The 26,208-nt window shown below is 39.3% G+C and overlaps 1 protein-coding gene across 1 annotated transcript in view; it reads left to right on the forward strand.

Moving 5' to 3' along the window:
* The window catches only part of LOC118328390 (sodium- and chloride-dependent taurine transporter-like), a gene marked incomplete at its 5' end in the record, with an annotated part of 23,863 nt that extends 5,073 nt beyond the window's left edge, over nucleotides 1-18,790 (forward strand). The window contains 12 exon segments of the mRNA XM_035662106.1: nucleotides 1,536-1,624; nucleotides 2,703-2,848; nucleotides 3,294-3,426; nucleotides 5,034-5,168; nucleotides 5,696-5,812; nucleotides 5,929-6,061; nucleotides 8,771-8,883; nucleotides 9,781-9,918; nucleotides 12,280-12,382; nucleotides 12,773-12,873; nucleotides 13,286-13,456; nucleotides 13,817-18,790. Coding sequence (XP_035517999.1) covers nucleotides 1,536-1,624; nucleotides 2,703-2,848; nucleotides 3,294-3,426; nucleotides 5,034-5,168; nucleotides 5,696-5,812; nucleotides 5,929-6,061; nucleotides 8,771-8,883; nucleotides 9,781-9,918; nucleotides 12,280-12,382; nucleotides 12,773-12,873; nucleotides 13,286-13,456; nucleotides 13,817-13,975 — 1,538 coding nt within the window. The 3' untranslated portion in view covers nucleotides 13,976-18,790.
* Between the last annotated feature and the right edge of the window lie 7,418 nt (nucleotides 18,791-26,208).

The following is a 26,208-nucleotide window of genomic DNA, read 5'->3' on the forward strand; positions in this document are numbered from 1 at the left end:
CACTGTCTCAAATTCATGCAGACTGGTTCACAAGACCAACACACACACACACACACACACACACACACACAGATGGCCAATGACGTTGAAGGACATTAATTTGGATGAGTGGCCTCTGTTGGCTGTGTGTGCTGACTGATAGTACACACACACAAACACACATACACACAATTTGCACTAATATCATTAGGAAGACCTTCAGCGACCACAATCGTTACTTAACCTCTAACCTAAAACCTAATCCAAATCTTGACCCAAATCCCACCTGTTCCCATTTTGGGGGATGTTCTTATCTTTGTAACCTTGTGTAGACCAGACACACACAGACAGCCCTGATCCCATGTTTACCACCAGCTTTGTTTCAAGGCCAGTATCGACGCAATAAGTCAGCTCATTGGTCTCCTAAAGATGTCAAACGAAATTTAAACACAGGCCCAAACCACTGAAGGTTAAAGTACTAAACCATGATTGCTGTAGACCTTGAGAGGGCTAAATATAATGCCGGTACTTATGAACACAAGCTCATGTGAAAGAATATCGACATACTACTCTTCAGAATGCCAACTGTTAAAGCTGAAGAAACAAGTATTTGGATTTACGGCTTGGTTACGGTAAATACCGGGACTCAAGCTCAGTGTTTGACAGTGCAAACAATGAACACAGTGTTTCTGCAACATAGAAGAAAAAAGAGAAATCCCTCAAACAGGAAGTAGTATCTTTAACACTGAAAGACAGACGTGCAGTCAGGATGTGGTTGGGTGGATTTATGTTACCTTTTGTGACCCAGGTTCATTTCACAATCCTAGGAGAGGCATTTTTAATTTAGTATGATTTTTTTCTTACTCAATTTCTTAAAGCTCATTTTTAGGTCTGCAACATTACATCAGATGACAGAATTCTACATGCATTAAAATCACTCCAAACACCTTTCCTTGTAATTTAGCCTGATGGATTATTGAATTTATAGTAAAGTTCTTTGGGTTTGAACAAATGTGGCTTTGGCAGCAGCCAAGAGTAGGACCAAAGGGCTAAGACAAAAGCATAAATCCAAGACTAATCCTATTCATTTCTGGAGGAAAATGTACAACCATCATATTAAATGTTATTCACTGTGAAGATAACGCAATCGGCACATAGCTTTTATCCACCAAACATCATCTGTGTCTGTTCTCATTTCATGAACTGTGACAACAGGTTTCATCATGAATAGACTAGTTTTACATCCTGTTTTCGGGCCAATCAAAATCCAGCACCAAAAACCCTCCTCCTGCGCAAAATGTGGAGACACTACATGGACTAATATGGTGAAAACTGTGGGGTTTCTCAGAGGAAGTTGACTCAGTCACATGGGGAAATGCCAGTGTCTTTCATTAGGCCATAAGTTCAAGCCCTACATAATGTTTCCATAAAAATGGTATATATAATTTAAAAAAGGAATTTGGTTCAGGTCATTACTTACTTGTTAAAAAATGTCTATGTTTAGACATATGATGAGTCTTTATGTCTCATCACCTTGAACTCTCTCCTCTCCCCAGGTATTGGTTATGCCTCCATTGTGATCGTGTCCCTGCTGAATATCTACTACATCGTCATCCTTGCCTGGGGCCTCTACTATCTGTTCCAGGTAGGTTTGGTAAAAAGAAACCCTGATAGCAATAAAAAAAGTAATCTCTCTGTAATCTCTACATTTTATAATTCTCTCACTTCCATAATAAGTGACTTGCATTGTAGAGATACTTTATATCAGGGCAGTGTGACTTAAATACTAAATACTGACTAGCTGGAATGTCAGTGTTGCAGAAACTCAAGGTTGTCTTGTAAAATGTATCAGGATCAGCCAAATGAATAGATGATACGAAGTAAATCATAATTTCCCACCAGCACATAAACTCAATATAAGCCAGTCAGTTCATATAAAAATTGCTATATTGGGTTGTTCCTCCTTTGTTTGCCAACATATACATTAAGTCCAAAAACATCAGTTTCAAACGAAAAATAAAAATAACAATGGTTGCACAAATGAAGATGATACAACAATCTTTTAACATGTTACAAGATCAACTAAACCGAAACTGTTGAAAAGTTGTGCTGCATTTGAACTTAGAACAGTGAGAGAGGTTTTACTTCACTAGCCTAAAAGCCAGCATTCACTGTGATATTTTAGTTTGACAAACATGGTTTGAGGTTGGCTGCTGAAAGCCGGTCCAATCAGAAAAAAAACAGTGGTTTAAACATTGGCATGACCCCAAAAACCCCCAAACCATAGGCATGATTCTGTAACTGACTGGTTAATAGTTTTGGTTTACAGAGCAACCACAATGTTTTTAAGGTAAAACAAATGAGGGAAAGATGATTTGCTCAGTTATAAAAACTGTTTATGTTAATGTCCCATTCTATTGTACAACCTTGTTGATGTCTTTGAAAACTGGCTTAAGGCTGATCCAATAAACTACAAAGCCCTTTGATGGTGCCCCTTAACCCCAAGAAGGGGCTTTTTAAGGCCTTCACAGACTACAATGAGGTCGGCTAAAATTTTTGGTACCAAAGTATAGAAAATGTTGAATCCCCATTGAAGACAAGGGCCAGATATGTAATTGCTTTTAACTATGCATGCGCATGATGGCTGCCTTGTATATCCTGCGTCACTTTGGACTGTTGAGGTAATCAGCAAGTATATCTTTTTTTTCTCCTTTTCATTTCAGTGTTTTCAGCCGGAGCTGCCCTGGGCCAAGTGCAATCAGCCCTGGAACACCGATCGCTGCATCGAGGACACCTACCGCAAGAACAAATCCCTTTGGGTGGCTGCCAACGCCTCCAACTTCACCTCCCCCGTCACCGAGTTCTGGGAGTGAGTTACATAAGGGCACACATACCTGCTTACTTGCATAAGCACACAAAATTTTCATGTGAAAAGATTAGTTAAGGTATAATGTCTTTTAATAAGTGCTCTGCAATTTAGATGCTAACCTCCCACTTTGGCAGACATTAAAGAACCAAAGCTTTGATTCACTTTGAATCAACTTTCGTAAACCAAAGAATGCTGGGTTATTAGGTTTTATATTGTTAAATATTCAGCATTCAGTGGTGGGTAACCCCTGCCAAAGACAACCTATTCAACTGTCAGGACAGTAGCTCACACATCAGTTATTTGTTCATTATGTAAAGACTCACACACAGATGTGCATACACCGGCTCCCACACACTGAACAGGGATTAACTAGAAATGAATAAAACTGTCTCTAGCTTTTTGTCACCATGTCATGAAGCTAATAGAGCTTTCTTTTATGTTGCAGACATAATGTGCTGGGTATCAGCAATGGTATAGAGGACATTGGTCCTGTTAAATGGGACCTGGCTCTGTGTTTACTGCTCGTCTGGGTCATCTGCTTCTTCTGCATCTGGAAGGGAGTCAAGTCCACTGGCAAGGTAAATATATGTTTTTTTATCATATACTGTTTTATATTTAGTATCATTTTTTTAGCTTCTGGTTGTGTTCTGCACTGTAGATCAAGAGAATCTTGAAGAACTGGCTCATCATTGTTGTATCATAGTGACTGCCAGAAACCCTTGACAGACTGATGCTCATATTATTTTTTTTCTCTCTGGTCTGAACATGAGAACAACAGAGGCTATGTTTTAACTGAATGCAGGAAAATTCAAGTTTTTCTGAAGGCCTAGGTTGGCTAACGAAGTGCAGATGCTCGCAGTGTTGTGGGTTTAAATCAATTTTCTTCAGTTTAAAAGGACAAAACTTGAATAATCCATTTTCAGCCCATAAATAAGTAGACTTAAAGAAATTACACAATTATATATCATTTGGCATAGCTGATGGGTTTCAAGGCTTCTGAGATCATTGTTTAGGAATGACTTCATTTGTATGCAGAATTCAGTTTTTGTTACTAGCAGAGTCTAGTCTACAAACATTTCAGAGGCAGGGAATAATGGAATACTGTTAGAGCAACATCTGGTTTCACTCTGCTGTTGTATGTCCTCCAAAAGATTTTGTGCTTTGCAGCAGAATTTCTTCAGACAAATACATCCCCTGATATGCGTTTAAGACTTCTAGACAGTAAGCAAGGGTTTAACGAACTCCGATGGAACCTGTAGCTGGCTAACCTAAGGAGAAGGTTTATTGAGATTCCTGTGAAAAAGAGTGTGTTTAATGATAAGTAGCTATAAACTGGGAAGTGCATTTGTTTGTTTGCTGAAAATTATTCCTCGTTGACCATAAATCTGACATGTCTTATTTTGCATTCATGGACGTTTATGTCATGGTCAAAATCTAGCAGCTGTTGTCTCTATGTTTTTGCTAATTGTGTTCTTTTGGTTTCCTTGCTAATACTAATGCACAATACAATTTTGGGACTGACAGTATTATATCTGTAATGCTGGCAATATTTTTGAGCTAATGGGAAGACTTGAATAGCAAAAGTTATTACAAAATACTAAAATACGAATATACTAAGAATTAAAACCAAGATGCATACTGAGTGAAAACTGTATTGCACTGTACAGTATTGCAGGATGGATGTAGCCTTGGGTAAATGCAGAAAAGGGAACATTTCAATTGCTGCTACAGCAACATCAACAATTTGCCCTGAGACCAGAGACAGCTCAATCAATCCCAGACTACTCTTTTTATAGCCTCAACACTCTTTATTGATTGGTCTGGCCTGATTTATGCTCACTGGTTGCTCCAAGTTGTAACTCTGGTAGTCACTCCTACAAGGCCAAGTGTGGTCAACACTGTATAAATAACAGATACTGGTACACTGCTATTGATTTAAGGGACAGCCTGTGGTCTGTTCTTGTCATAATCCCTAAATAACTTCCAGAGGTCACACATTTATCAAGCATAATTCCCTGTAATGACACCAAATATATTAGCTAGTAAGCCAAATACCAAGTTAAGATCCATGTCAATTAAATCCAAGCTTCAACAGCTCACTAATAGACTTCCCCTTTAGAATAATACAAACTGGGGAGTTTCTATAATGTGTAACGTTGATTTTCTGTATTGTGATCTCTCTCAGGTGGTCTACATCACAGCCACGTTCCCATTTATCATGCTCATCGTGCTGTTGATTCGTGGTGTGACACTGCCAGGTGCTAGTCAGGGCATCAAGTTCTACCTGTACCCTGACCTTGCTCGCCTGAAGGACCCAGAGGTAGGTCCCCCTGTTCTGCCTTAGTAAAAAAAAAAACCCACTGTTAGGCTTCTGTTTGAGTCTGGCCAAAGAGCATGTATGCATAGAGATGTTGGATACTAGAACACAACTAACAAGGGAGAGGGAGAGAGAGGGAGAGAGAGGGAGTGAGAGAGGGAGAGAGAGAGAAGAGCAGGGAGAGAGGGAGAGGGAGAGAGGGAAGGGGAAAGAGGGGAGAGAGGGGAGAAGAAGAGAAGAGAGAGAGAGAGAGAGAGAGAGAGAGAGAGACTCATTCAGAAGGGCGGGGTTTATGATAGCCCGGATACACCAGGCCAAGGTGCTTCCAGATACATTGATCACTCCGCCCCTCAGGTACCTGCTCCATTAAAGAAAACATATCTAGGAGAACATCACTGTGTCCATCCATATTAGTGTTACCCAAGACTTTAATTCCTCCCCAAACCTCTCTATGCATTGCCCATGCTGTGTTTCCCCTCATCAGCAGGCCTCAGCCTTTCTGTCCCCATTCTCTCCCCCCTATTTGGCAGGTGTGGATTGACGCCGGCACCCAGATCTTCTTCTCCTATGCCATCTGTTTGGGCGCCATGACCTCCTTGGGGAGCTACAACAAGTACAATATCAAACTGCTTAGCAGGTGGGCATCAGTTTTCAGTGAGGGGGGGGTTAGCTGTAGGGAGAGAGGGGGGTGAAGGATCCTTTGTGTGTTCCATTAACCAAATCGCTCCTCATCCCGACATATGGGTTTTGGGGGTTGGGGTAGCATAGGGACTGTTTGCTGCTGGGAGCCCTCCCAACAGTGTACGCAGGTTTTGTGTCTGGCTTCGCAATATTTTCCGTCCTGGGCTTCATGGCACAAGAGCAAGGGGTGGACATTGCTGATGTGGCAGAGTCAGGTACGAGGGTCCTGTAAAGGCGGCAGTGATGGTGGGCGCTGCTTCCTGGTTAACAAATTAAACAACAGTAATTACAGAAAAAAACAGCAACGAAACCCAAAAGAGAATTAGCCAAAACGTTTCATTTAGAACTGAATGATATTAAATGATGAATTAAATGGATTCCTTGATTAATTACAAATGACGGCATCGGAATATGGAAGTTTCCGCAATCAAACACTTCTTGACAAAAGCAGAATGTGAGAAAATATGAACATATCATCATTCGAGGAAAGCAAGTTGGATGGATTAGGGCTCAGAGAGAGATGTTGGAAGGAGGATTTCATTTTTATACAGTGCATCTTGTGCCAGTGCCTATAGCTTAAACATGCTATCAGAGCTTCGTTTCTGAGAGGTTCCTTTTCTATCTACACGTGACAAACTGACATCACCATTGTTGTGGTTCCTATCTGTCTGAGTGACATATTGGCATATGGGGTTATTAGTTGTATAGCATCTAACATCTAAAACTGGCAGCTTCATCTTTTTGAAAGGACTGGATCTCAGTTTTACAACATGTATTCATGATCACATGAGACTGAAGTATTTTGGAAAAGCTTTCATGCAACTGTAAGTGATAACGTGAGTTTTAGGGGGCAGTCATGCCTGGTCTTTCAGTAGAATCACACAAGGATTTCATTTATGCTTGTTTTTCAAATCCCAAAGCAGATAACAGATGACTCATTCTTTAAAAGTACCAGCTACACTCAAAGAAAGGTGTTAACACACCAGCAGAGAACTGAAAGTTTCTGGGGCTTCTTTGGAAAGTTTGAATCTTCTCTTTTCTGTATGTTACATGCTTCTGTTACATGCTTAAGACAAGGCATCTTGTTTTACATCAAATGTGGCACAAACTTAAAACATGTCATTTTTGCTTATAACAGAACAATGACACTGTTAGCGTGAAGAGCTTTGTTGAAACCCAGGCGTCATCTCTTGCCCCAAGATGATCCAGTTTGACGAAAGCCAATTTAGCTTAGCGCTGTCTGCTAACGTCAAACATAGTCCATGCTGCCAGCCCAGTCGATACGAATATTGAACAATTCTGTCTCCAATTTACAGCCAGTGCCAAATTATTTTTTTACAGAATTGTGCAATATCAACGTTCTGTTTGGCGAGTGGGTTGATGCTCCACCGGTTACTAAATTATAGAAGTGGGACAGCACATGAGCAACATGGAACTCAGTTACTAATTAAGAGCTAATTTTCCAGCCTGAAAACGTGTGTCCATGTGCTTTAAATCTAGAAGAATAGAGCAGGCCAACTAGGCGGAAGAATACAATAGGTGTTCATACATAGAAAGTTATCAGAAGTTTAGGAACATCACAAGTAAGTCTGCTTTAACTGGGACTGCTTGATTCTGATGTACACAACATAATTAGAGATAAAGTTGACTGAGGATATAGTGTGGTTTTCATAGTGCAGTGTAAGCAAATATCCTATGGCTTCTTTTGACTCAAGAGTGTAAAAGAATTATCTGGAAACCTAAAATGTGGTACTTGATGTTTTTTACAGTCAAGTAACTCAAATCAAGTAAGTGACTTATCACACTGTTTGATGTGGATTCTATTTTATGAATTATTATACTACAGGTTCTGCTAGCATTTTCCCTCTCAGGGAATGGAAGTTGGTACTATTTTCCGAGTCAACGCGGTGTTTGGTTGGATGCCTTGTCATAATTCGCAACAAAAACTGAGCGTATTTATGTACCATGCTATCAGCTGCAATGCTGTTTTGCTGTTACGACTGCTTCCGTGTTTCTTAACTTCTGTTTTACAGTTCCCAATGAAGCATCTGTCAAATTAGACCTCAGAAAAAAACAACCTTTGCTTTTTATTTGACATCCCAGTTTGCATCTGCTGCTGTTTTGCATCAGCCATTTTGCATTCCTCATAAAAAGGATCATGCTTAATTCAGTCAGGGATGCAAAATTGCTCGAGTGACATAGCTGATGACATACTTAAATTATTTGAAAAACCAAAATGCCCTTGATTTCCCTTTTCTAGCAGCTGACTGTCTCATATTAAAGGCTTTCAGCTGTCAGGAGAGGTGAATCAAGCATACCTTAAGCAGGTTAAATAATTAATCTAACGGCTGCACTGTTTACAGTGGTCTATGGTCTTTTTAACTCCACACAACACATACACTACTTATGATTCTCTTCCTACTGTACACACTTATATTTATAGTATGCTTCACAATTTCTCTCATGACTTACTTCCACAGAGATGCTGTTACATGATACTCAGAATAATTTACATTACATATTATACTCTATATGTTCTTTATTATTGTTCTGTTTCCCCTATTATTGTTTTTCTTGTAATATGTTATTGTAAATGGTATTAAATTGTGCATATAGCTAGTAATGTGTCATAAGTTTACAAAGAAGGAACTTAAAGGTAAGTAAATATGTGTATTAGACATATTTTAAAACACTTTCCTTGGCAACACTTAGCTTCGTACAAATACATAACACACACACACACATCTATTCGCAGTACTGTAGCACCAGTTTGATCATGCATTCATATCTGGTTCTGCGTCTCCATTGTTTGGGGCCTTTTCTTCCCACAGGGATGCAGATCAGATGAGCTTACCGTGATACTAATGTTGCCTCCCCCCCACACCCCTCTGTCTGCTCTTACCCCCAAACCCCCTCCTCTCCAGGTCCAGGCCTGGCGTTCATTGCCTACCCCAAGGCTGTAACCATGATGCCTTTTCCTACAGTCTGGGCAGTTCTCTTCTTCATTATGCTGCTGCTGCTTGGCCTCGACAGTCAGGTTAGCAGAAACTTGAACTTTCACACATTGACAGCTTCGGGCTGCATGAGTGTAGGCGTTAAGGAAGTAGCAACTGTCAAACGGCTGTTAGGTGCAAACAGTTGAAGCCTGAGCACAAACACTTTTTTTTTTCATAAACCAAAGGCTAATAAATAAACCAACAATACCATTAAAGTCACAGTTGCTTTAATGTGATGCAAAATAAAAGTAGCACTTAAAAAGATTGTAGGATGATAAAAAAACCAAGTACTAACCAAGTGGTATTTGTATATTATCTGCAGTACAGAGGCAGTGTATTTCATTTTAGATGTTGACATTTACTGCTTCTTTAAAACACCAGACAGAAGACATTTGTTAATGGATTACATATTAGTAAAAAGTAACAAAACTGAGATGATATATAGTAAACATTGTACATATTCAGTCATGGTCTTTGAAGATGTTAGGAACTTCATGGGCTTTCCACTTTGTGTCACAAAAGCAAAAATAGGGGGACATTTTCACAAGTGTTCCCATAAGCTGCAGCTACAGTCTATGCATACAGTCATTAACATGGGTACTGACCCTCATGTCCCTGTATGTGAAAGCAAAAGCACACACATCCTGAAAATGAATATGTATGCTCACTCACACTTTCCAGAATAAATTGATTTAATTAAAGCTGTTTAAGCCAAATTCCCACATACGTAGGTGGCTGCAAACAAGAGAAGTAAGACTTCAATACCTAGAAGTCCTGTATGATATCAGATTGTGTTTTTTTACCAAAGGAAACTGAAATGATGAGAACCAAAAGATATAAAGCCTTGATAGTTAGTATTAAATGGCAGGTAATGTAGTCAGTGGATCTATATCAATCTTGTTTTTTTGACGTCACAATGTCTCTGTGTCCGCCTGCAGTTTGTGGAGGTGGAAGGGCAGATCACATCACTGGTGGATCTGTATCCGTCCTTCCTAAGGAAGGGTTACCGCAGAGAGGTCTTCATCGCTATCATCTGCTGCATCAGCTACCTGCTTGGACTCGCCATGGTTACCAAGGTAACGACACCATGAAAAATGTACCAGAATCAGAAATCGTGACCAGAACATTTATAGGAGCCGTGCTAACATCATAAAAATTCTTAGTGTTATGAACTACTATGAACCTCAAAAAACATTACTAATACTTTTTCATGGTTGAAAAGGACACATTGTCACAAATCACAGTCAAGTATAAATATGCACACAGCACTTATTGATAATTGGATACATATACTGTGGCTGTTGACCTCATTGTGTCTAGCCCACAGCTCCATAACCAGAAACAACAGTGTTCAGACAGCTATTAGTGTCGCTCCCTAGGGAGATGACAGGGGGCTATTTATACTGTCATGTCATGAGAACTTCCTTTCCCTCCTCCAGTATTAATAGATACAGTAGACCTGACTTAGCTTTTCCAAATCGTTCTCTTCCTTCTCTCCTATTTTTGTCTCTTGCCTATTTTCCTGTTTCTCATCATTCCTTACTTCATACTCTCTTCTGTCTATTTCATTCTTCTGCCTCATCTGTCTCTACACCTTTCCTGCCCTGTTCTCTGTTCTCTTCTGGACTCTTCTTGTTTCTCATACCTTCTTTCTCTTTGCATCACCCATGTTGATTCTCTCTTTACTGACCTTTTCTCAAACTCGATTAATTAAGCTATTGACATTTCCTCCCCTTTGAATTATACAGACGCATCATTGTGATGTATCATCCTCCCAACACTTGCCCTTCACCGATAGATCCTTATCACCGCCTGAGCTTTTGATGATATGACAATTCATAGAATATCACAGTGTGTTATGAGAAAGATCGGTTGCTGCTATAGTGTAAATTTTGAGCTTTAGTGAAAGCACTATTAGGTGATGTATTTAATCTAGTGCCAAAAGCCAACGAGCCAAAATGTTTGACAGGTATCTGCTATCTATACTATTCTATCAATAACTTCCCACCTTGAGCGGAACTGCCAGGTTATGCACTGCGGTTACCATGACATGACCTTTTTTTTTAATTTGGTACTCTGCTCGTCCCTGTGTCTCTTTGTTTGAAGATGGTTACTCACTTTGCTTTTGTGTACCCAGTTCCTCTTTTTGTGATAAACAAAATAAAAAATATAAAATACCTAATTTCTCCTTCGTTTAAAACGGAAGGGAATCAAAGAAGCAAATGAGACCTTTTTAAGTTAATGTTTATCTGTGGTGAAAAGTTTCTGTCCATCCAACGTCTCGAAAATTCTCTCCTTAAAGGGGAACTAGGCAACTCTAGCCATTTCTTCGCTGGTTTTCACTTTTGTCATCGCATGTTTTCTCAACGAGCTCCCCCTACAGCTCTGGGACGGTTTATTTCAGCAACACGTCTTAAAAAAACTCACTGAGGCACCCTCCTCCCCCTTTTCTACCGCTGCTGATGTGCCTTTTTTTCGCCGAGGCAAATTTTTCGTGTGGAGCAATATCTACGAGATGTGGGTAATACATTAACTAACCGTATTGAGTGCGGCGTGTGCGTTTATGTGGAAAATTGCCGTAAAAGCCGTTCGTGGTTCTTCGCTCCTGTTCTCGCTTCTCGCGACTACTTCCTTTCAATTTTACCGGGACGTAGTCCCAAGTTGCAAAGTTGGTTTTCCGCCTGGTCGCCTGAGGGGGGTTGGGGGGGTCACCATTTTCCCCGGAACAGGCCATTTAACCATCCAAATGATTTCTAAACGGGTTTATTAAGCTGAAAAAGTTGCCAAGTTCCCCTTTAATTTCACACTCCCTCCGCTACTTCTGACTCCAAGATGATCCTACTTTCAGTTTCCATGATCACTCTTTTCTCCATTCCTCCTCATCCTCTCCTTCCTTTCAAACCGCCACCCTCCCAGCCCTCTTTCTGTTCTCACACAACCTTCAACCTTCTCACTGTCATTCTATTTTCTGCCCCCTTTTGCCTCCCTCGCTCTCTCTCTCCCTCTACCGTTCCCATGACAACATCTTTTTATGGCTGCGGTGGCCTGGTTCAAGTTTAGGATTCCCATGATTGTTAAAACAGTTTTCACACTGGACACACACACACACACACACACGGGCATGTACGCACACAATAGCAGTCTCACGTGTGCACATGTTTGCGTCTCTCACATTTGGTCATTTTTAGTATCTCTCTGGTTTAATGATCTTTCAAGAATGACATTTTACAATTTAAAATCTCTTGCAGTTTAGTTTAAGTGTTCCTGTATCTCAGCGCATTGAAAAAGGCTATCAAGGCTATCACCTTTCTGTACACAATTTTTATGTACTGAAAGGCGCAAGCATATAGACCCTGCACAGGGTTTTCTATTTAAAGTGAGATGATAAAAAACACAACTTGAAAAAAGCTTCTCTTTTTTTGTCTTTCTCTCTGCAGGGTGGCATGTATGTTTTCCAGCTGTTTGATTACTATGCAGCTAGCGGTGTGTGCCTTCTGTGGGTGGCATTCTTTGAATGTATAGCTGTTGCCTGGGTTTATGGTGAGTACCATCCTTCAGAAATACAATTTACATTGTGAACTGTTTACTAGCTGACTTTAGTGCACCAGAAATTCATGTTTTTGATTTATTATCTTGCAGTTTCTTCATGCACTGAATGTGATGTCCAGTTGTCTTGGCACTCTCTCAAAGAGCACCTATTTAAGTCCATTAAGAAACAGCCAATCTATCTTATCAGACCACATAGCATTTGCTGGTAATGCAACTGCAAATGAAAGAAGCTTTTGCATGTACATTGGAAATTAGATACATTGTGAACCTGCAAAAAAAACCCTGCCTATTAAGTGCTGTGAAATAAGTAGTCCTGGTGCATTAAATAATTACAGTAACTTATACTTGAAAAAGAAAAAAGAAGTTTTAATGTCTTCACAGGCGTTGATAATTTCTATGATGCGCTTGAGGACATGATGGGCTACAGACCAAATGCTTGGATGAAATGGAGCTGGACTGTTATCACTCCTTTACTGTGCATGGTAAGAGCCTGCTTCTAGGATATTAAACTATAATCATCAGTTAATTTCAGACATTTCTTCTAACCTCAATAGCTCCTCTGCTTCCTGAAACTTAGTCATCTTTGTTTTAAAAGTTTCACCATTATGAGTTGGTCAGTTTACTTGAAATTCAATGTACAGTTGCCTATTTGCCTTAAACCTATTACCGCAGGCGGAAATTAAATTGGTATGTCCAGCAAACATCATCAAAACAATAATATACCCCACTGACACCCTTATCATTGTCACCATGTTATATTGTGGTATATTCTGGTATATGTATGATTAGGTTTTTGATGAATCCAAATGACCGGATACAAAAATGGTCACTAAACCATCCTCTTAAAGGCTTACCATAATTTGTATTCAAACATTTGTTCTTTTTTCTTTCCAGGGCTGCTTTATCTTTTCCTTGGTCAAATACAAGCCATTGACGTACAACAAGGTCTACAAGTATCCTGACTGGGCCGTCGGCATAGGTTGGACTCTGGCCTTGGCCTCCATGATCTGCATCCCCATGGTGGTTGTCATCAAGATCATCCGATCTGATGGGCCGCTCATTGAGGTGGGTGCAGGAACCAATCCGGTGTTTAGCCATGTAGCTGTCAGTTTAGTTTTCAAGGCTGGTTTAGATCAGATATAAAATGTATGCTCATTCCTCTGCTGAAAAAATCTAAATGATTATTTAAATCACCTCCTCAAATGTGGATTTTCTAGATACAATAAAATATTTTAAAATTTACATGTTTTTGTTCATGTTCTAACCCTCCCTTTATTTTTATTTTGCATTTTCTCCCCTCTCACCTCCTCTCCATGATCCCTTCTGTTCTCTCCACCTTCCTTCCTTCTCCCTGTTGTTTCCACCTCTCCTCTAACCCACCCTTCTCTCACACTTCTCCAATCCATCCCTCCCTCTTTCCTGCAGAGGATCAAGGCGGTGGCAGCCCCGGTTCGCGGTGGGGCCAGCTCCCGTCCCGCAGATCATCGTGGCCTCAAGGAGCTGTCCTACCCGCTGGACCCCAACGGGAACAAGGGCCTGCTGATGAAGGCTCCCACCCACACCATCGTGGAAACCATGATGTAAAGGAATGAGACGGAGGCTCTCCATGAGATCGCTCTCCTCTCCTCTCCTGTCCTATAAAATGCTTCTGAAGCTAGCTAGCTTTCTGTTTATCTGTCTATCTGTCTGTCTGGTGGACTGATAAGGGTTTTTAAGGAAAAAAAAAAAGTTCCCGTTTCAAATCTTTTAGGAATACTTTGGAAGTAGTTTGCTCTTGGTGGTTTTCTTAAGAGGGTAGCAATCACATTTCAAATCTATTTCTGAATTACTCACGAGTTGTTGTTTTTTTCCTATTTGTAATATTCATGTGACTACACGTTCCACTGTTGTCTTGTTTGAAGACACAGTGGCTAAATAGCACCAGTCTCTGGTCATAACGCTGGCACATTTCTGTTCCACCAGCTACTTTAGCAGAAAACCAGCCATTGTTCTAAAAAAAAAAAGGAAGAAAGTGGTTATTGAGTCTTGGAATCAAACAGCCTTTTGTAGCCACAATTTAAAAAAAAAAAAAAGATTTCCTTTATTGATCACAGATCACCAAAAGCAGTTTTTTAGGCTGTTCTATATACAGCTCTTTGCCTGTGATACAATGAACAGGGTGCACTTATCTAAAGTGATGTGCCATAGGGTTCGACTCTGGCTCTTTCTGTTCCACTGTGTTCAGTAGAGGTCCAGTTGAGGTGGGGTAGATGATCGAGGCACTACAGGGCCAGCATTGTCGCCTAAAAAGCATGTTTTTTCTTTTGAATAATCAAAAATTCTGAAAAGCATCTTGATGGTATTTCAGCTGCCCCAGGCAAGAATTTTGGGAGAGCATCCCAATCCCAGAAACTTTAATTTTTTTTTCAGTCAAAATCTAACAAAACTTACTCGCAACAATCCAAAGCTGTAGCCACCAAAGTTAATGACCATGGACCAGGCCAGATTGATAACCACAAGCATTCTGAAAAATCTGATAAATATATGACACAGCCATGATAGCCGATGACCCTTATCAGACCAGGTTCCTGGTTGTTAAATGCACCTTAGCACACATATCCCCATATTCCATAGCTATAAACTATGGATCAAAGAGAAAACTAGCACTGAGACTGTGTCGGGAAAACCCGCTCATGCACAAAGAGAGAGGTATCTGAAAGGATTTGAAGTGTGGAGGTTGAACCCTTGAGTGTGTTGTCTGTGGCGTACTGTACAGTAGTAGCTAATCAGTCTATCTATATCTATCTCTCTATCTATCTTTCTCTGTCCTAGACCAGTTTACAGTACATTAGTGACTGCACTAGGCACTCTTGGCTTACAATTTTGGATTGGATTTATTTTGTTTTCTACAGAGGAAGTTACATTATTATTAGTTTTTCCTCTGTCAATGTTTTTTTTTTTTTTTATTAAGACTATAATGTTATTGGTATTCATTATTGATGATAATTGCTGTAGTTTTACATAGAAGAAGGAACACTTCTTTCATCTGGTGAAAATACTAAGCTATTATACAAATCATACATTTACAGTGGCAGCCATTGTAGTAATAGTCCTCATCATGCATTTTTCCAGCGTTGGTTCTGACCAACAATTCCGTCTTTAGCATCGCACAAACAAACAATGCAAGTGATTTTTCCCAAATATTTTCTCTTGTGGGTGTGTGGGTCAAACATTCAGCAAGCAGTTCAATGTACAGTAAAAAATGGGAATTCTACAATGGCTCCATCTGTAAGTTTGTAGGTGTTGGGGGTTTATAGCTTTTCCTCTTCTGTAAATACCAGGGGACAGTATTTAATTTGGATAAATTCGTCCAGACGGGGCACTGTAGCCAGTGGTTAAACACTGTCACCAACTCGATGACTCAAATCAACCATCGGTTGGGTGACCCTCGCAACAAATCAGCCAGTGTCAGACTGTCGACTCATCTGAGTTTGAAACTCCTTTCCAGACACTGTGAAATGTGGCAGCTGGCTGCAGACAAATCCGAGCCAGTGAATGACAGAGTTTGGTCACGTTTGTTTTTCCATGGTCACCATGTTGCTTCACCTCACTCAAAATGGGAGCTGAAGGGCTTCATTTCTAAAAAGCATGACTCTGAGTGATGGTGCAGGTTTTCAAATTTGTACACATTGCAACTTAAATTCCCTGCAAGTTAGTGGGAACTGGGAGTCTTTTGTCATTTGGTATGATCAGAATGGGTTTTGTGGCATAGCAACAGTAAACAAAACACCATTTACCTACTTCAAGTAATGTATAATTCTACAAAAGCTTGAAATATTCTGTAAAGTCGGTCTCAGACGTTGCATGCTGCCTGGAATTCAAATCAGGCCTAACCAAAATAATTAAATTAAGTGAAATTGGGCAATGTGTAAGAAAACAACACTGGAAAATAGTGTCTGAAACCTCTAAAGGCTGCACTTGACATATGTTAATAGATTTAGAGCCTTAACCTTAACTTCATATAAATGTCTTTAGACTTTTTATGACCTGCAGATACCCTAAAATCAAAACCGCTTTCAGTAATTATTGGCTGAGCTCCTGTATTTCAGATCTGGAAACCTGAACTAACTCTAATATCATCCTGTTTAGAGGTTGACATGGCTTCTACGCCCAAACTCTGTCGATCATTGGTATGGTGATGTGCCCTGCGATACACTAACACTCTCTGTATCTTTAATTCTGGAGGTTTTTTTTATCAAACACAAACGTAAAACTACATTACATTCTTCACGATAATAGAGGGCCATAATATAGACAATGTGAACCATTAACAGCTGAAAGCAGACTATCTGAGAAGTATGACAATTACAGTTGTTACATTCATTTTAATATGTCTGTGTAACAAGGGGTTTCCCATGTGTATGTGTCACCAGCGACCATCCACTCAGGACCTTCTCTGTAGTGCTTTTATCTACTGTATAGCTGCATTAACCCAGCATCCAAAAAATTAGACTTGTAACTGTGGGTGACAAAGAGCCGGCATTTAATAGTAGCAATCAAAATGGATGTTTTTGTGCAGCTTGGAAGGCACTAGATCAGTTCTTTGCCACACAGAACGGAAAATCACACACCTTAACTGCCTATTTTCAATCAAAGACAAAAATACAGAGAGAGTGAGGCAAAGTGAGTTTTTATTGCACTTTATTTGTATGATTTGGACTTCATATCAAATGATGAGGCCAAAAAGAAACACTGCCATCTTTTTATTCAGGGTCCTCATTGGCCTCAATGGTAAAAAGACAAATAACAAATCTGAATATTGTCAAAACACTTAAGGTTTCAGCTTTAAGTGCTTCTCTTCTCCCAAAAGCAGACATATTAAAATAGATAAAAAATTATTCATTCACATCAAATATACAGTTATACAGTACACACGCATTGCAGGAATTTGACCAACAACATCACATCAGAAGTGATCATGAGACCAGGGCCTCATTTCGTGTTTCATCTAAGCTTTGATAATGTTTATTTCATTTCTTCAAATAGAATATAGTAGTTCATATCATTAAAAGGGATTTGTGAGACCAAATCCACAGCAGACATCTATTTTCATACAGTAACAAACTTTTCCTATATAAGTCGTCTTTGTACAGTTAAGCTCCCATTGCAGTTCTCCCATTTTAATACAGATACAAAGCTTCATTTTAATCTTAAACTTTTGTACAGAATCTGATTCTCGATTCCCCTGAAGGATCTTTGCACTAAGGTAAAACAAAAAAAAAAAAAATCGGGCTGTAAGGAAAGATCTGTCAGCACCTTTCACAAAGAACAACAGGGTCAGAAACCACAAAATAACATATAAAATAATTTATGGCATTTTGAAAATACAATTGCACAGAGCACCTATGGATAGTTGAAGATTTAGTCTTTCCTTTCGTTTTGTCTACTCATGCTTTAGCTCTGGTGCATCTATGAAATCTCAATTTTGTGGTTTTTAATTTGCACAAAATGGAATAATTGTTTAATTTGTGGGGACTTCTAGAAATAGCAGGCAATAGCAAAGTTGGAAATTAAACATCTGTAGCAGAGAGTAAAAACAGAGACACAAAATAGGTTTAGGCCATGTAAATATGTACTCACAACTGAATCAAATCGTTCCCTGGTGCAAAGATCCTTTTTTTGGTGGGGAAATGTGGACCAGAAATAATAACTAATGCAGTCATTTATTGGTTTATTCTGCCTCTCTGTGTATATTTACAGTATGTACCAGTCCCTCTGCCTTCTTACACTCCCCGTCAGTTAGCCTATGTAAAACTTCAGTTAACCTAAGCTAACCAATTTTTCTCAGAGATAACGAATTTGCAAAAGAAATCGAAGCATTAGCGATGCACAAGTTTTTACCGCCGAATGTTGAAATGTGAAAGTCACCTGCGGGTGAATGTAAAAGTTTCTGAAGATTTATTTTTTAAGGGTGAAAAAAAGGAGAAATTCATTTCTTTTTATTTTCACCGTTTTTTTTAATTCAGCCGTTTCTTGTCTTATTTTGTTTTTGATTGTGTGTCACATTTGCCTTTTGTATTCCAAATATAGTGTATTTGAACCTCTGTCATTGGAGTAACATGTACAACTATCAATCAAAAAAAAAAAACAAACAAAAAAGCTACAATTTGTTACGTGCAATACTTTGTAGAATACTTTTATTTTTCATGCTGTTTTTCCAATAGGTGGTACTAACCTTTTTGAAGGAAGATCATAGCCTGTGAATTCTCAAAGAAGAAAATTTGAATCTTCAGGGTCCAATTAAATTAAAACCCGCCACAAAAAGCTCTGCAGTGTGGAACTAAACCAAACTAAACCACTATTCCATCAAATATCTTGTGGTTTGAAATGCACTGAGAATAAAATGATTACTAAACGTTATCACATCAAACTGAATTTCTTTGCGGAATACTGTTTTTTTTATTTTTGTGACAGACTGCTAAGTTGTGAGTTTGTGAGGGGTATGAAACACAGTAACACTGCCACTAAGCCCACCATTCTACCTGCCTATATTTATCTCAGTACTGCTGTGTTGCTAAAAATCAGGCAGCCTTCCAAAAGCACACCACCACCAAAGTTCACCATTCCTAATTTTTAACACATCAGCGATATCCGGAAATCTAACCTTAGAAGGCCTGTGAGCCTAATTTCCTTGTGATGGAACAAATACCTTGGAGTAATTTCGGCTTCTTTGGGGAAGCCTGCTCCTCAGCAACCAAAGCAGTAAATCCAATAAAAACCAGATTACACCATATCAAATGTGGGCTTTTCTTTAAAACCTTGTATGCAATTTCTACATTCTGCTTATTCTGACATTTCTATTTAAAACTCCACTCCGCCAAACCCTGCAACCTTAGTGCTTTATCAAAGAAACTGAAGAACCAAACTACATCTTCACAGAAACAGAAGAATGGATTTTAAATTCTATGCTGCCTCCATCATGTCCGTTATGAAAACACCACCATATCTGCAGGATTCAGAATCTGGTTTTCTGTTTCTGTGATATAGATGCAACATTAGACCATACAGATGTGATCTTCGGGCTATGTAGAGGTGACACTACGTCTGTTTTATCACTAATGTCACTCTGTGACTCTGCGTGGCTGTAAAGGAAGATAAATGGGGCTCCGTTTCCTGGCAGCATCCTTAGTGCGAAGACCATCTTCGTTCTTTGGTTTGACGTTTGAAAAAGACGCCGTCCTCACTCGGAGAACCATTTAACGTGTAACCTAATTAAATTTTTGGCATTTTTAGTTTTGACTTGTGAGGATAAGACTCTAACAATGAAACAAAACGCTGTGAAACCATCTTAACTAGCTTCATTTACATAAACAATGGTGAGCTCAGTGCTAGGTCCTCTGGGAAATGGAGTCCTGCTCATCGTCCCCATCCTGTCTGTCATCAGACTCATTCTGATCATGGTCTCCAATGACAATGCCTCTGTCTTTCCTGCATTATACTGTATACCAGCCCTTCCTTTTTGAGAATGTACATGGGAAAATGTTTTTTAATTCTTGGTGAAGAAAAAAAACATTTTTAAAAAGAATTTGAAAGCTTTTATTTTTTATTTCTATGGCCAACCTGTAGAAAGAAACTAGAAAAAAATGAAAAAAATATGTGTTTGAACAGGTTTTACAAAGGTGTAAAACTTTTTTTATTTCTTAATAAAAAATTTGTCTTCAGAAAATGAGGTCTGAGTTTCTGTGTCTTGGATGATTATTCATCTTTTTTTTAGGTAACGTAGATGCATGAAGTACATACACACCCACAGCTGAGACCACATTTACACACATACACACACGGATCATTCCCTTCAAGTTCCATTTCCCAACTCTGGGGACTTATGTACCTAAATCCCCTTGACAACATAATAAACTCTAATCCTACAAAGTAATCCTGTAATACAAGATTGAAGGTATTGAAGCTATAATGAAAAAGGCTGCATTTCAGCACACTCACTGCTGACACTTTTCCTTAAATATGTGAAAGTAATCAGATGGGTTAAAAAGTGCTCTGTGGCAGTTACATTAACAGGCCAACTGTAATCTGTCTGTAATTAAGATGTATGTGATCTGGCACATGATTATATTGCTGTGTACGATCATAATGCAACAACAACTCCAAAGTCCTAGAAGCTAAAACTGTTGGCTGTTTCCACAACCCCACAGCACCCAGTACCTCCCACCGCCACTGATTGAGACTGTTAACCATTAACCTGCTAAGCACAACTGTTTATTAGTTTTTTGTTTTGCACAATACCTTCAAACATTGCACATGTACAGTTAATCATATGGATCATATTCGACTTGATTGTATTGGGGGGAGCATCTAACAAGTGTATATATTTTTTATGTTCTAGATTTCTATTATACATTTTGCATTCTAGTTTAATTTTAGTATATCTTATTGTATTTTTGATCCTTTTTTCTCCTCTTTGCACTACATTTCCCCTGTGCTGCTGTGCCCAAATTTGAATTTATCCTACAGGGGATCAATAAAGGAAAATCTTATCTTATCCTATATCTATCAGAATTTAGACTAAAACTGAGTCTATATTGAGTTTCAGGTCTAAAACATGAAACTATTGCTTCAGCAGAATTTAAAACTAACAACATGTTGACATACAGTATATATGAATGCTGTTGAAACAGCAGTCACATACATCTTTTACACACATAACCAAATGAAGCCCATTTTTATGGAGCCCTCAAAGTATGAAAATATATTGTACCTATAAGTAGAAGAAAAACAGGACTGCAGATGCTCTTTTGGCCTGCAAATAAAGAAATCAGTGCTGTACAGGATTATGGCCTTCCCCAGCATATTACGTGGTGGTTAATTGCAATACAACACCACCACTACACTACACCACACTGTAGTGTGTCCTGCGCCCGTAGTTGACACATTGGTTAAAAAGAAAAGTTTACACAACCAGAAAGTTCCGCTGACACATTTTCAGCAATAATCTAATTTTATACTTGAGATGATGTTTTTCTTGGTGGTTTCTCACATCCAACATCCCTCTCTTTTTTTCACTGTGAGAATGGTTTTGTCCTGGCATTAAGGGAACAATAGACTACACAACAACCTGTAAACCATGGCATGTTTTGAAAAGCTTGCCACTTCCTACTGTAAACCGCAGACTGAAGGTGAGTTTCACTTGTACACACAATGTACTTAACATGAAACCAGTTAGATTCATACTTAAGCTTTAGCATATGTGCTGCTATCACTCACCACCTTTTATTTTTGTGAATCTCTTAGAATGAAATGTGTGGTGGACATTATAAACTAAGCTTATTGAAATGAGACTTGGGTATACTATGGTATGCATTGTGGGTCTCTCTCTTCCGGTGGGCCTGTTGTGTGTCTGATGTATGTTGCATGTTAGCTGCTATGATTGGCTGCATGGTAGCCTTTGAGGATATAAAGCAGGCTGCCACCAGTGTCTCCTTTTTCAAGTTTACATCCTTTTCTTGATACAGAAGTTTGGTTCAAAGTAAATAACCTGATGCCAAGACCTTTGCAGAGAAATGGTGGGGCTGAGTAACCTGTTTTCCCCCCTTAAGGAATGTGTTACAAGCTTGTGTTGGCTTCATGGTGGCACTATTACCCACAAAAAGTGAGCTAAATCAATCCAACCTATGCTTACCTAACCAAACAAACATAAACCCAAACAGAAATCATGTACCTAAGCTCATAACTACTAAAAACAGGAGAAAAACAGTACACACAACCCCAGACCCCTCCCAAATGAAGCTGCACATTCTGAAATAATGTCGGTAAGCAGCTGTTGGAAACGGCTTCAGTTTATGGAATATTTTGACCCAAACATCCGTTTCACAACAGGGAAATAAAGGCTCAGACATGGTGGTGATTAATAGAAGCTGGGTACTGAACACAGCTAATTTTCCCAGACTGTAATTTCCCCTCAGTAGCTGCAGTTACATGAGCCTTTTTTTTCCCAAATCGAATCAGAGAGTGTTACACAAAATACTCATTTAAAAAGTCTTGTTTATGCCTCAAAGTAAGTAATCAGTAAAGACAGAAAGCTCTTTCAGGCACAGTACAAATCCTGTCACGAGTCTTTGTTCCTTATTTTGACTTGATTTATAATTTTGCCCAGAAAAAGGTAGTACACAAATACCACCACGATTATTATGATTATTGCTCCCAAAAACCCCTCCGTTCAGCAGGAACACAGAGGATGTTGGTGCACGACTGGAACCTGCTGTTAATAATATGAATGTTAATTTTGCTGTTGGGCTGCCGCCGCAGTCCGAGCTTTAAATAACTGGCACTCCAGAGAAAGAAACACAACGCTGACATTTCCATTCTCTGGCCGCCAGCTCCCAGAATAGACTTCGCTGCTGAGAATTTCTTTTTCCATTTCATCTTCATGACAGTTTTTTGGCCTTCACACAGAACAAAAAGCAAAAACAAATCTGCACGTTTTTATGATTAGCGTTTCTTGGTACTTTCGCCTTTTGTTCTGAAGTCGAAAATAGAAACAGGAAATGGAAGGGCAAAGCAGTTTAGGGATGATGTGAAAATAAAATGTGACTGGTTTTGATCTCAGGATCTTGTGGAGTTCTTGGTACAGGCCATAGGGACATCATATATGCACTTTTTCCATTTGTTTTTGCAGATTCCCCTGTTTTCTCCCATTTGGCACTTCCTTCACACTATCCCACTACTAACTACTGTTTTCCTGTGGAAGATACAGATACAGACATGCGCCAACTTTTTATTTTATTTGCTGCTGTGAGCCTCACCTGGGCATAATGCATGGGAGTATTGCACTTACTAATTTACTAATGCAATTATTAAATTAATTATTAATGGTAATGTTGAAGTCCGCATTACATTAGCTGAACTGCTTTCTAAAGTTTTAAAAGCCCAGCAGACCACTAGCTACAAGAGAAGTTAATGTCATTATTATAACATTAAAGATTAAATTTACACATGAAAAAATAACATAGTTAACATTGGCTAGCTCACTATATTTTCACATTTACACAGTTTGTGCAACTTACTTCAGTGTGTATGCGGAGGTTAGAAGAGGAGATTTTAAAAGCAGAGTTGTGTTGAGTTCGATTTTGGTATAAAAAGTAGCTACATTTGGCTAGGGATTGTCAGGTATACATGGTGCACCATTAGTAGCATCATTAGTGATTATTGGGAGGCAGGTTTTTGTCCACCTGATAAATGACCAATATTCACACTGGCTCCTTAGTTGCTGAATGCCCCACTGTGTTCACCAACTAGTTGATAAATGCATCTGTCTGCCCTTTGGTTGGGGGGGGGGGGCAGCACTAAAAGTGACCTCTTTCACATTGTCACATTAACATTTAAAGTGAATCAAAGCAGACAAAAAAAGATAAAAGTGTGGAACTAATGATAACCTCAGTTGTATAGGTGACCTGGGTTAGGGATAGGGTTTAACCATCTATCCTGAGGAGAAAACTAACTATTCGTTTAGCAAAACAATGTAAGTGTAACATGCAAATTCTTGCGTAAAGTAACAGTACGTCAGTTGATCTCAGTACAGTAGTTGAGTAAATGTAGTCTCATATACTGGTACAGCAGATTCTGAATATGATTTGGGAGTCGTGACTTATCTGATCTCTTTTTCTATCAACTTCTTTGATGAATGTCTGGTTGATTTCTGTTTGGGTACCGAAATACACAATAACTTGTGTTGGGCTGTTGCCTAGTGACACGACTCTCATCAAACTTGCTGCCCAGTGTGTTGTCTCTAAATTTACTCAGTCATTTAGTATATGTCCTCCTTTCTGGCAGCCAAGACTAAGAAAAAAGGAATCTGCGTGTGATAGTGGAAGGCAATTGTTAGGTCTGGTATGTGCACTCTTTCTACAGGGTTTCTGCAGGTTCCAACAAGTTAAATTTAAGGCTTTTAAAGGACATTATGAATGCAATTTAAATCCCATTTCACATCCATACTGGCAAAAAAAGGATATGAAGGAAAATCTGAATTGGTTTCATGTCAGTGTTGTTTTTAGGACCCTGTGGTCACCCTGTTAGTAGGTTTCAGCTTGTTTCCATGTCTGTCCCCAGCTAAAGTTACTTCCTGTGATACAGTCCAGAGCAGCTCCTTCTCATTCCCAGGTTGTCAAATACCAACCGAATACTCTCACATCCCTACAGCTGCACTGTATGAGATGCACCAAGCTTCAATGTAAACCATCCTCCTAGAGGAGAGGGGCTGGATGGAAGGCTTAAGCAAACACAGGACTTTCACCCAGAAGATTCGGGGTTCATGTCCCACATGAAACTGAAAATACACATTTAGTTATTTTAAGTTTAAGTCATACAAGTTACCATCTTGCCAGGGTCCAAGCTACTGCATGCACTTGTGTCCGAACGACAGTGGCTCCAAGTAGCCTTGACAAAAAATTGTGAGATTGTACTGTAAGTGAGCACCACGTGTCCCATAATTGTGACCTCATGGCTGGCTACGCCTTTTCCTCAAACCTTAAAAGTGCTGCCTAGCTGGACTACCTATGGATTCCAAGTTCCAACTTTATAGTGCATGGACAGATTTATTTGCTTTCACCACCAAAGTTGCTGGCTTACCGGTATAATAATAATAATAATAATAATAATAATAATAATAATAATGATGTGATGTTTTGCCCAGAATGGCTCTTTTTATGGTAACAGTTGCTGACCCTTGCTTTAAACCAATCAGCGTCTTTTGAGGAACTAACTTTTGAGGATTTAATGCTGTGTGTGACAACTGTGTGTGAGACAAGGCTCAAAAACGACAATGGACGAGAGAGAGGTTACCGTAGATGCTGCTAGCATCAGTTAAATCAGAACTGGAGTGTCTCTTCATTAAAAGAAAAGCAGAAAACGGCACTGAAGGCTTTTCTCAACGGAAATAAAAATGCTTTTGCACTTGTCCCGACTGGCTTCGGTGAGAGTTTGGCTATACGTTTATAGGGTTTGTTGAACTGATTGGTAGAAGTTTGCCTGTGATAGACCAGTCATAAACAGATGGTTCATCCAATCACCTGCCAAGTATAATTTTGAAATTGACTGCCCTTTTCCAAAACAGTTTCCAACGATTACTTTCCAGATGGCTGTCGGTACATTCAGGGTAGAGAACGGGTTGTTTACAGAATTTCTTGTTTCAAGTGTTTCAAGTTTGGCCTGTTTGCGTTCACATTAGAACTGTTGGGATGGTGCATGCACCTTAATGTGTGAGTTGTGTCTGTGTGCATAGTGTGCTTTGGGTACTTAACTACTTTTCCATGTGTTACTGCAGCGCTTGTGTGTATGTTTGTGCATGCATTTAATGCGTATTGTGTGTGTGCATGTGTGTGTGTTGGACCTGTTATGTAACACTAGACCCTTGGGGATAATTAAGTGAGCAGAAGCAGAATGTACGGTACAGTATACTCCAACAAAATAAACCATGTTATTTAGCAGAGAGGGAGAACAAAAAATCACGTGTACACATACAGGAAAATACATACAAAGAGGCTCTAATTCAAACACACTCTTTTCCACATAAACAGACACAAGCATACACACTTTGGATAAGATACACAGAGTACATAGCATGCACATGTGGCCAACATTACTGCCAGGTTCCTTTTTAGTTGTTAAATGTTCTTGTACATACAACACTAAATTCTGGATTGGAAACGTGTGCATACAGTGTACATGTAAAATTTAAACAGTCTATCTTGCTGCCACTTTATCAGTCACACACATACGCACACACACACACACACACACACACACACACACACACACATACATGTGCAGTA

This window comes from Morone saxatilis, unplaced genomic scaffold (genome assembly GCF_004916995.1).
Source record: "Morone saxatilis isolate NCDOM2014 unplaced genomic scaffold, NCSU_SB_2.0 Contig18, whole genome shotgun sequence".
Taxonomy (NCBI): domain Eukaryota; kingdom Metazoa; phylum Chordata; class Actinopteri; family Moronidae; genus Morone; species Morone saxatilis.